We start from the raw sequence: 13,134 nt of genomic DNA on the forward strand, positions 1-13,134 counted from the left end.
ACATGCAGCAGTCATTCATCAGTTAGGACGTGAGGCACACACGTGTATCCGGCTTAACCTATATTACGAAGTGACATTTGGACATTTTTTGCAGATCAGACCTTGCACCTTGTTTGTAAATAAATAATCGAACTGTTGATTGCTAATCACAGTGAATGTGTAGTTCATTCACACTAGATTCAAAATTTAACCTAAGTCTACAAAACAACAAAAAATTTATGCATTTCTTTAAGTACTTATTTTCATTTTTTTATTTACATTTATTTTTTATGTCTTACAGAATGTTTTGTTCAATAGATTTTTTGCTTCAGAATAAACTTAGGTATAATGGAGATGAAAAAAATTATATGGAGTTGTAAATAAAAAAAAAAAGTGGCAAAATAACTTGAAAAAGAAAAACAAAATGGGCAGCTAACTAAATTTCTCAAAAAGTCTGAAGTATCTTCCATGTACTTTTAGATAAATTTAAAAGATTTAAATTTAGATATTAAATATTTCTGGAGACAAGATTACGATGACGGGGTGGGCATGAGAGGAAAACATACTGGCTTTCAAAGACACTTATCTAATATTAAACCTCGAGCACTCTTTGTCCCGTGTGCAACACACGCATTAATTGGTGATCACTGATGCTGCTTGAGTTGATACTGAAACAGTGATTTTTTTTTTAGCACTATACAATAAATTTATAATTTCTTTAGTGCTTTGACTAAACGATGGGATGTACTGAAAAAGTAAAAAGTGCACTTACAACTTTATCTGATAGGAAGTGAGGATTGACTCTGTTTGCTTAGATATAATATTGGAGAAGTTTTAGGTTCTTTTGTAGAAATTTATGATAATATTTAAATTGATAACAATAATACTAAATATGAAGCAAAAACATTAGCTCTGAAAATTAAAGATTATGGATTTTTATGTTCACTTATAATCTGGTACGGATTTTATCAGTGCCAGCTCAAGGGTATGTGGTGCCCCTAGGCCAGTTTTATCAGTGCATTGTAAGACAAGACAGGCATCATAAAATTCATTATCATCTTCAAATTCCTGATTTGTACCCTCAAGCAGTGTATAGGATATGATAGTACTACATGAGAAATTTACATCATTAATAACTTCCTATCTACAATTTTCCTCCAAATCAGTCTGTTACTTGTCAAGACTCTAATATTATCAGATCTTATATTTCTATTGTCTAAAGCACTTTGTACCGTATCAATCCACCTATTTCTTGGTCTTCCTCTGGGTCATTTTCCTGCCAACCTGGCAGAGAACACTTGTTTTGCTAATCTTTCCTCGCCCATTCTGTTTAAGTGACCATACCACCTCAGATTAGCTCTTGAGCTAATCTCAGGTGGTATGGTCACTTAATTATTCTTAATTAATTATGGTCATTAATTAGCACTTGAGATTAGCTCTGCTAATGCATTCCTGGATGCTGACAATGTCAAGTTCTTTCCTAATATCCTCGTTTTTAATATGATATTGCCATTGATGCCATCTGTTCACCCCTCTAATCTTTCTCAGGCCTCTCATATCTGCAGTCTTTGGTCAAGTGTTTTACTTCTGAACCAGCTCTCATATCCATAAGTTAAAACTGGTTTGAACACTGTCTTGTATACAGCTGATTTAGTGTTCCAACTAATTTCTCTGTTATTCCATATGAATTTATTCAATTGACTTCCTACCATGCCAGCTTTGTTGATTCTGTTGTGTATGTCCATATTTAAGTTACCATCCTCAGTAAAAATCATGCCTAAGTAGCTGAAATGTTTTACATGTTCCACAGGTTCTCCGTTCACAACACAGTTGACATTTTCAGCGATTCTACCTATTTTCATTGTCTTTGTCTTATTATTATTGCTGACCTTCATATCATACCTATTACAACAGTTATTCAATTTAGTCAGGGAATCTTACAAACTTGTAGCGGATATATTTAGAAGTATAACATCATCCACATAAAGCAAAGAACTGACATTAACATCTCCAATTTTGATATCATGTTTAATACCACTTTCCTTCATAATGTGATCCGTATAGATAATGAATAACAGAGGGGATAATGTACATCCTTGTCTGACACCAGATTTAACATTAAACCATCTTCCTCTACTTCCTTCAATTCTACCTGCTGATTTACAACTCAAATAAAGATTAAGAATTGCTTGATGTAATGCCCCATTTACACCATATAACTGTAGCGTATTGAATAGCTTCTCTCTTGGCACCTTGTCATATGCCTTTTCCAGATCGACAAAACTTAAATACAGATCTTTGTTATATGCCTATGCTTTCTAAATTATTTGTCGTAAAGTGAAGATCTGATCCTGACAGCCTCTATTTGGCCTGAATCCAGCTTGTTCTTCATTAAGCTTTTCTTCCACAATTCTTCTGAAGTATACTTGCATAGATATTGCCAGGAACACTCAGTAGGGAAATACCTCTGTAATTCACACATTCAGTTTTATTTCCTTTTTTATATATGGGTACCATTAGAGCTATACTCCAGTCATCAGGAATTTGTCCCTCTGTCCAGGCCTTCTGATCTATGCAGTGCAGCCACTGTAAGACTTTATACCACCATACTTCAGGATTTCTGGTCGAATATCATCTAATCCTGCTGCCATTCTACATTTTTAGCTTTTGATGGCTTTTTTCTACTTCAAGTATGGATATGTATTTCTGTCTGTATTCCGGTTGATTGTTTTTTAACACTGTGCTATCACTGCTTGTTTCGTTTAGCAATTTTTCGAAGTAATTACTCCATACTTCAAGGATATCTTTTTCTCCTGTTTTCATTTCACCTTTATCATCTCTAATTCCTTTTACAGCAATCTTTCTTCCATTCCTAAGCTTCTTCAACAACCTCCAGAATATTTTGCCACCTTCTTGATATTTATTTTCTATATTCTTGCCAAAGTCCTCCCATGACTTTTGTTTAGCTAGTTTTACACAGTGTTTCGCTTTCTTACATTTGTTTCTGTATTCTCTAAGAGCACAAGCTGACTTATTTGCCAGGAACTTTTGATATGCTTTCTTCTTTTCCTTCACTGCCTCGTTAAATTCCTGTGTCCACCATGGAGTTCTGGTTTTTCTATCCTTGCGGACAACCTCACCACGTGCCTCTATGGCTGAATCAGTCAAGGTTTTCTTCAAGGCTTGCCACTGAATCTCCAAGATTTGGTTCCTGTTCGCAAACTCTTTCATTTTTTCTTGAATAATGTTTGTATATTTTAGTCTATAGTTCACATCTGAGAGCTGCCCAATTTTATTCACTTTTAAACTTTCTTACGTGTTATTCTTTTCAATATGAAATTCAATTTTATCCTGCTCAAGACTAAATAGTGATCGCTTGCAATTTCAAATCCTCTGTACACTCTGGTGTCCTGCACCAGTGGAAAAACATCACTATCAACAATAACATAGTCAATGAGACTTTTCTTATGATCTTATGATTATTCTTATGATTACTATGCTTATGATTATACATAATAAATAACGGAAAAACTCACGTAGAAATATTATTTAATAGTATAATTTTCGCCTGTGTGTCACAGGCATCTTCAGTACAATTAGGCACAAAAATTAAACACTAACTGACAATTCCAAAAAGTGCCACCTAAGTAGCTGGTGTAAGATAACTAAAAAGGTCAATAACTTTCCTAAAAAAAAAAAAAAATTTAATACAATAAAAAGTTAGGAAAGATTAGCTGATTTGTAAAGTACTATCTCCCATAAAGGGGATAGACGTAAGCCGTCGGATCTGTTTAAGTTAGGAGAATGAAGTAGAGTTTCACATGCTTCTTTATAAAGGCGTTCCATGAGAAACTGACTTTTGTGAAGAACTTTTGTCTTTCTCCAATGAACTCTGTGTCTAGTGAAGATGGCATGTTCTGCAAGTCCAGACTTTTCAGGTTTAAAGTATTCAATATAAGATTGGTGTTCTTCTAGCCGAATGGAGGCAGATCTTCCCGTTTGTCCGAAATAACATAATCCACATGAACACGGAATCTGGTAGACACCTGGATGATTAAGATGTGGAAGCTTGTCCTTTGGAGAAGCGAGAAAGGTGGAGATTTTTCTAAACGGTCGAAAGGCAACAAAAATATTCAGTGGTTTTAAAATTTTTGCTATACGTTCACTGATGCCTTGTATATAAGGGATGGTAATGCGCATTATTTCCTCTGTGTTTGAAGAGGGAGACATATTAAATCTACTCAAAGTTCTTTTAATGAAGCAATTCTTATAGCCATTAGATAGAAAGGAAGAAGTTATATATCGTATTTCTTTCTGGAAAAGATCGTCTGTAGAACAAAAGGAGTGGGCCCGATGAACCAGTGTTTTAATAGTTCCTGCCTTTTGACTGGGATGGTGATGAGATTCCATGTGGAATCTCATCACCATCACCATCCCAGTCAAAAGGCAGGAACTATTAAAACACTGGTTCATCGGGCCCACTCCTTTTGTTCTACAGACGATCTTTTCCAGAAAGAAATACGATATATAACTTCTTCCTTTCTATCTAATGGCTATAAGAATTGCTTCATTAAAAGAACTTTGAGTAGATTTAATATGTCTCCCTCTTCAAACACAGAGGAAATAACGCGCATTACCATCCCTTATATACAAGGCATCAGTGAACGTATAGCAAAAATTTTAAAACCACTGAATATTTTTGTTGCCTTTCGACCGTTTAGAAAAATCTCCACCTTTCTCGCTTCTCCAAAGGACAAGCTTCCACATCTTAATCATCCAGGTGTCTACCAGATTCCGTGTTCTTGTGGATTATGTTATTTCGGACAAACGGGAAGATCTGCCTCCATTCGGCTAGAAGAACACCAATCTTATATTGAATACTTTAAACCTGAAAAGTCTGGACTTGCAGAACATGCCATCTTCACTAGACACAGAGTTCATTGGAGAAAGACAAAAGTTCTTCACAAAAGTCAGTTTCTCATGGAACGCCTTTATAAAGAAGCATGTGAAACTCTACTTCATTCTCCTAACTTAAACAGATCCGACGGCTTACGTCTATCCCCTTTATGGGAGATAGTACTTTACAAATCAGCTAATCTTTCCTAACTTTTTATTGTATTAGATTTTTTTTTTTTTTTTTTTTTTTTTTTTTTTTTAGGAAAGTTATTGACCTTTTTAGTTATCTTACACCAGCTACTTAGGTGGCGCTTTTTGGAATTGTTAGTTAGTGTTTAATTTTTGTGCCTAATTGTACTGAAGATGCCTGTGACACACAGGCGAAAATTATACTATTAAATAATATTTCTACGTGAGTTTTTCCGTTATTTATTATGTATAGTTATGTCTACTCACGGTTTACCTCTTTTAAAACTTATGCTTATGATTATTTTTTAATAGTCAATGAGACTATTCTCGTTCATTCAATATCCAGGTAGATACCCAACAGGGTGCACCACATGAAGGTGAGGTTTGGATATTAGGTCAGAAGCCCTGGTCGGTTCTCCGTATCCTTTAAAGGCTATGTGGAGAGGTCTCCTCTGAGTTATACAGCTTTGACCCTTAAGCACCTCATAATGCAACATTATATGCAAATTATTTAGATAGCATCTTTATTAATTTAACAGTTTCGCTTCAAATATTTTTGACACTTCCAGTTTCAGTAGCAAGTGGCGAACAATCATTTTCAAGACTGAAACTAATTTAAACATATCTAATATATAGTATTTCACTGGAAAGACTGGTAGGATTGTCAACGATCGTATCTGTGATATCTGTGAGAAACTAGAAACAAATGAAATTTTGGATGAATTTGCTTCCATAAAATCAAGAAATGTAAACTTTAAATCATTTAATTTTTTTTTCATACATTGCTTTTTCCATTAAAAATTAAATTATTCTTATCATTGTGCAATTTTTCTAGCTTGTACATCTCTAGTTATAATAGATCATAGCCAGTAATCGACAACTTATGTATCTGTAATTCTAGTCTATGTGCATTTTTGTATGTTTGTGCTGTGTTAATATATGTATTTTGCTAAGTGTACTGTTTTACATAAAAATATATCTGTTTTGAGTTTTTAACCTTTAAATTTTACTATATTTTAAAAACAGTATGGGGTGCTCAACTTAAATTAGCATCGGGGCACCAGGACCCCTAGAGCTGGCACTGCTAATAACAGAAGTTTAATGAAAATTAGATGCAGTATATAGCATCATGTAAAACTGCATTAAAATGTTGCTATTGGAAAGGAATTTGAATGTCTTAGGAAGCTAATCTCAAGCAATATAACCATTTAAACACAACAGAACAGAAGATAGATTTATCAAATATTTAAATTCAGAAATGGTTGAGAACTTTGAATTGATACAGTTAGGAGTACTTCAAAAAACCACACTGATAATCAAGTAGACTTATAATTGAATGAGTAATATATCAGTACAGCCTCTGCGGGTCACTCAGTATTGAAATCCTTTGATTGAAAAGACATGAGTATAGCAAGATGAGATTCAAACTTCACCTTCATGTGAAGGTGAGTTAGTCCATCTCTTTCAGAGGTGGCAGATTTTTCTCTCTGAAGCTCAAGTTTTTTTTTATCCTAAAAGGCAGGCAAACCAAGTAGGGAATATGCATTTGACATAACAGTGTGCAGATAGAATTAACTATCTTGTCAAAATATTAATTAGGTTTTATGAAGCCATGTCACTTGGCTGTGTCAAGACAATTGAGCTTAACATGTTGAGAAAGGATGAAGGTAATATCAGTTGCATGAAAAAATAAATATTGATAAAAAACTGATAAACATAATTTTATTTGGATTGTCATACTATCTTGCACATTTCTTGGAGAGTACATTCCAGAAAATGATTATATAACTATAAGATATATTTAAAATAGCAAGAAATATTTAAGCTTTAGACTTATTTTTTCCTTTTTAGGACATGATATCCAATGATGCTCCATGCAGGAAAAAATTGTCTGTTCATATTGTTTCTTCAGCTGAAGGAAATAGTCTTGATAAAAATGAGGAGGAAGGAGAAAAAGAAAAAATATCATCCTGTATGCCATCATTTCCAGTTGGGGATGCAGATGGCATTCTTAATCCACCTCCACCCCTGCATCCTTCCACGGTAATTATCAGGATTTGTACTACCTCTGTTAACACATTTTTTCATTCATGTTCCTTGTTTAATACTGCACCCAACCTGTCGGGCTATGCACACCCTTTGTACGAGGGTGGTCTGAAAAGTTCTCGGCCTAACAGCATTTTTATTTTTTTATTTTTCAACATAATCTCCCTTAAGACTAATACATTTATTCCAGCAATGCCCCAGTGCCATTATCCTGTCCCTGTAGTGGTTCTCAGTAAGATCTACAAAATGCCCCTCTACAGCTGCAGTCACCTCAAAGAAAAATGCTGACCAGCATTGAAGATTATTAGTTTTGGGAAGAGATAGAAGTTAGGGGGAGCCAAATCTGGGGAATAGGTGGTTGTTGGTGGATGTTTCAACAATTCATAGTGCAGATCCCTTAATTTTACCATTGCCAAAACACTTTTGTGGGCAGGTATAGTGTCCTGATGAAAGATGATTTTTTTCTTCTGCAAACTGGGTCTTTTCTCATGAATTTTTTTGTGTAGTCTGGTTAAAAGATCAGAATAATATTCCCCAGTTATTGTTTTACCCTTTCCAAGATAATAAACAGAATGCCTTTAGCATCCCAAAACATCGATGCCATGACCTTTCCTGCTGATGGAACCAACTTTGTCTACTTTGGTGCTGAACAACTGACTTCTCTCTGCTGTTTGGATTCTGGTGTATAATGGTGAATCCAAGTCTCATCCATAGTAATAAATCGATGCACAAAATCAGTTTTATTCTTGTTAAAACGTTCCAAGCACTGTTTGGAGATTTTCATGCGAGTGCATTTTTGATCTGCTGTGAGCAAGTGTGGCACCCATCTTGCACAAAACTTTTTCATTTGCAATTCTTTATGGAAAATATATCCTACACGTTCTTTTGAAATGCCTATAGTCTCAGCAGTTTCATGCACTTTAATTCGCCGGTGATCCAATACCATATCGTGCACTTGATCAATGATTTCTGGTGTTGTTACACTTTTTGGACGTCCTTCACAGGGATCATCTTCAAGGCTGGTATGGCCTCATTTAAACTCGGCACCCCATTTCTTAATTGTCGAAAATGAAGGAGAAGAGTGCCCATAAACTTTTATGAATTTCGAATGAATTTTTTTTGCCGTTAAACCTCTTTTACAAAGAATTTTATAACTGCACGATATTCAATTTTATCCATTTCAAGGGATACGGACAACACTTTTGCTTCAGACAGGTGTATAAAACAAACTACTGGATAGAATGACTTGCAATTCACATGGATGCTTATGACAGATGTACCAACTTAGGAAAAAAAAAATCTTGCCAATAGTGTTGCCACCTTTTCAGACCACCCTTGTAAATGCATACACCCTCAAGATGGGCACTATATTTCTGATCATGCAACACTATCATAGTGTCACCAGTTTCCTTCCATGTTGGCCTTTTATTTGTAAGGTCTCTGATTTAATTAGTCATTATCTAGGAAACACCCATTTTGTTAATCTTTCATCTCCCATTCTACTTAAGAAAGTGATCTTAGCCTATTAGATTAGCACTGCTTACACATCTTGATTGTTAATAATGACAAGCTCTTTTCTAATATCCTCCTCTTTTTTTATAAATATGGTCCTGTCATTAAAAACGTCTGTACTTTCCCTAATTTTCCTCAAACTTCCTTTTAAATGTAATCCACCTGTTTGTGGTGGAGGGTACCTACCACTGATGATATGATACTGGCATTTTTCATTCTTTCTTGTTATCTTTGATTTTCTTCCCATATTCTTTATTTTACTTCTCCTAAATCATTTTTACCATCCTATCTTTTATATTACTATCATCACTGGAATCCAACACCTTCCTACCATGTTTGCCATGAGGTGCAACGTGTGGAAAGGAGAATCCTGGACGTCTTGCACTACTTTGGCAAGACTGGTGGTCCTGGATATTTTGACCAAGGTTATTCGATTAGTGGACTTGCCTTCAGGGATCAAGGGTGTTGCAGTAAGTCTTCTTCCTCATGCAGGGACAGAGTCCATGGCTTGTTGTCATGCTTGTATAGCATCTGGGTTAGCCCTACTATTCCACTCCTGAGCACAGTCAGGGGCATCCATATGCAGGGACATCAATGAACACTTCACAGTCCTCTTTTTTATCAGGGCCCCTCAACAAGCCCAAGCTAAGTTCAGAAACCATATTATCATCAACAGAAAAGCAAAGTAAGAAGCAAAAAAACAGAAGCTGCAACAAATACACCACTGTATCTGATCATGCACTGAACAGGTAAACATCCAGTTGGAAAATTGTCAACTTTTTTCATCCAGAAGGGTTAGCAGAATCTCCAAAATCTGTGAAGAACCTGCATTCATGAGATTTCCCTATTGAAGCAGCTACAATAGCACAATCAGAAAATTACTCCATGCAGTGCCTATCGGGGAGATACTGATTACAGTTACCTCCCATAAAACCTTAAATTTTCCAAGAGGCATAGGGGTGGACATCTGGTTATCACCATAAACATCATCCTTACCTTCAACAAACCAAATCCACCAACATCTGTCAAAACAGGATATCTCAGCCCAGTAAGGCTCTATATCCCAAATCCTTTATGGTGCATCAAATGTCAGAAACATGGTCTTTCTCAAACCACATGCAATCTATGCCTGATGTTGCAGTAAAGTTCATGAGAAAATGTAGACTATAAGAGCACAACACCAAATGCTCTAACTGTGAGGGAGTGAAAGAAGATCCAAAACATGAAAACAAAACAATGTATCATTTATCAGGAGGCAAAGAGACAATATACCACAACAGTAGAAACAACATCTGCTAAACCCTCATACGTTGAGAAGGCAATTGTAAAGTTTCCATTGGGATATTAACAAGAATTTAATCTCACTTTCTCACAACTACAACATCCCTGAAAGATATGACTTGCTCGCTATCTCCTTTGTGCAAATGATGGAGAGGTATCATTATGGACTCAATCCTGAAGATATGCCAAAAATGGTCCCACTAGGTGAAAATGCTCTTATTAAAAAATATAATAGACCGTGCATCACAGAGAATGAAAGATATTCTTCCAGACCCTTTATTAGATGGCCCATCAACAGATAGCATATTGATGAGCCATCAACATGCTATCTGTTGGTAACTGCAATCCCTCCGCTTCCCCTCAGGAAGATAAAAAAATTAATATGCCAAGTACCCTAGAAGGTGTGGAATTTTATTATGTCTTAGATGTTTTTCCAGAAGAAGAAGAAGAAATTATGAATACTGGCCATCCACAATTTCCTAAAAAGAAAAAAAAAAAAAATCATGACTAATAAAAACAAAACCACTGATCATAAGAAGTCAGATGATACTACCAAAAAGAAATAATGAAAACATTCCTACAATGGAATTGTCATGGATTCTGACAAAACAATGACAACATCAAGGCTCTTTTGCAGAAGTATAAACCAATATGCTTCTGCCTGTAGGAAACATACCTGAAACTGAGTGATGATCCAGCTCATTATGGAGGAGTCTCATTCCTTGTGGGCAACCATATCCCTTTCCAACAAATTCTAATTAACACCAGTGCAGAAGTATTTGCTATAAGACCGTTGATTGGAAATTAATAAAATATGCTGCATCTGCCCTCCCTCCTGCCATAGATATTTCTCAACGTGACCTTAATGATGTCATATTGCAGTTACCAACCCCATTACTTTTAATGGGAGATTTAAATGGACGTAACACTATGGAGTAGTGCCCAAACAAGCATCAGAGAAAGAATTATTGAATGTATACTCAACAACAATCTCTCCCTCTTAAACACAGGATGCAATACCTTCTTCCATATTCCATATTCTATATCATTCGAACATTCGCTGCCATCGACTTAACCATCTGCTCACCTTCCCTTTTCCCATTATATACCACATGATATCTGTGATGTAGTACATACATGGAAAAACAAGTATGTACTACATCACAGATATCATGGAGGAAAATTGAGCGGGCTGACTGGTTCATCTGCTACCACTGATGCAGTGAAGCATGTAACAGAATGTGTTATAGTGGCAGCTACAACTGCAATCCCTAAAGTATCTTGTTGGTTCCCACATTTTCCTAAGCCATGATGGAATGATGATTGCACAGCGGCCAGAGAAGCCCAGAAAATTACTTGGGGTATTTTCTTCAAGTATCCCACAACAACAAACATAATTGCTTTTAAATGTGCCTGGACTAGTGCTAGATACATCTATCCACAAAGCCAGAAGGATCCTGGATCCAATTTACTTCTTCTATATCAAGATCTGCCTGCAGCAAAGAAGTATGGGAAAAAATTCCTGGTAAATGAAAGGCAGATATACCACCTACCTCTTTATCCTTGAGCACAGTGGTTGCACAGTTGCTGATCCATTAGCAAACCTCCCCATGAGTTGCTTGCCCAGAAATGCAAAGCAGAAAAACAACACATGGGGAGGTTTGCTAATGGATCAGCAACTGTGCAACCACTGTGCTCAAGGATAAAGAGGTAGGTGGTATATCTGCCTTTCATTTACCAGGAATTTTTTCCCAAAATGGCTAATTTTCTTCTAACAGCAGAGAAGAATATAAGCCATTTTACAAAAAAAGAAATTAAATCTGTTTTGCTGAAATGTTGTTTCTTAACTGCTGTTGGTCCAGATAATATCCATGTAATGGATATTATCTGGAGTAGTTTTTTACATCATGTTTTACATGATGTAAAACAGCTCTTGGCCATGAATCAACTTCACAGCAGTATTTTCTGTGAGAGCATATTTCCAGATACCTGGCAAAAGGCGATTATGATTGCCTTTTCTAAGCCAGGGAAGAATCCAAAATTCCCAAATAACTACCATCCAGTTGTTCTGACAAGCTACTTGCGTGAGATTCCGGGGGGGAGGGGGGGGGAATGGTTAACTCTCATCTTTTATGGTTTCTGCACATAAACAAACTTTTTTTTCAGAACACAGTCTGGCTTCCAAAAATATTCTACTACTGATCATTTTGTTGGGCTGGAGACAATGTGAGCATCTAGTATTGGTTTTATTCTATATAGAAAAAGCATATGACACTGTTTGGAGATCTGGAATACTAAAAGAATTACATAATTTTGGTCTTAGAGAGAACCTCCCTCTTTTATCAGAAACTTCTTGTCTAACTGAATCTTCCAAGTCTGAGTGGGGACCCCCCCCCACACACACATACACACACCATAACCAAGAAGAGGGTGTCCACAAGGTTCTGTTTAAAATGTCACACCTCTTGCAATCCAGGGTAATTCAATAACAGAACAAATTCCTACAACAGTAAGCAGTACCCTAATGTGCGAATAACTTTGCCATCTTCTCATTCATGTAACGTTGAGCATCACAGAATGACAGCTGCAGCAAGCCATTGACCATTTTTCAATCTGAGAACTTGCAAATGGATTCAGATGTAGTCTTCATCCTGATGCAGAACTCTGACTAGGACAATCATTAATCTCAGTTACACTAGAAGCCAAGTTCTTGAGACTGACATTTAACAGATAAACCGAGTTTCCTCCTTCACATATGTCAGTTACAAGATAAATGTAATGAATCAGTGAACACTCTATGCACCCTATCTCTGTTATACATAACTAAAATAAAATCCCTGCTAGAACACCCCACCTATCCATCTATTTTTCTACCACAGTTTGAGATCTCTACAACACTCAACAGACTGCCATAAAAACCTTTGGTTTGTGGATAAGAGCTGTCCTACATTTATAAAAGTAATGGTAAACAACTTAGCTCAGATGTCACCAAATTCACTTCCACCATGGCAGTCATGTCTGCTAGCCAACGTGTAGCTTTTCTTTCATCAGGTTACTGAAATTGTCCATTCATGCTCTCATTTACAAGTAGCTCTTTGAAGCTGATGGAATTGAATATTCTGATTTTGTGTCTGTCTGTGCAGCAGCTCAAACTCGGAGGACCTAGTAGAATCTTCTACCATCTTTCTAGATAACATATCTGCATAAATCCCACTAGAGTAACATCCTTAC

At 36.1% G+C, this 13,134-nt stretch overlaps 1 protein-coding gene across 1 annotated transcript in view; it reads left to right on the plus strand.

Annotated features, from left to right (window-relative positions):
* Ide (Insulin degrading metalloproteinase) overlaps positions 1 to 13,134 on the plus strand; it is a 599,910-nt gene that overhangs the window by 549,421 nt on the left and 37,355 nt on the right. Inside the window, exon 27 of the mRNA XM_090392302.1 lies at positions 6,916 to 7,107. Coding sequence (XP_090248428.1) covers positions 6,916 to 7,107 — 192 coding nt within the window. The remainder of the gene's footprint in view (positions 1 to 6,915; positions 7,108 to 13,134) is intronic.

The sequence above is a fragment of the Typopeltis vanoorti genome, chromosome 5, assembly GCF_054136105.1.
Source record: "Typopeltis vanoorti isolate ZY-2024b chromosome 5, IOZ_Tvanoo_1.0, whole genome shotgun sequence".
Lineage (NCBI taxonomy): Eukaryota > Metazoa > Arthropoda > Arachnida > Uropygi > Thelyphonidae > Typopeltis > Typopeltis vanoorti.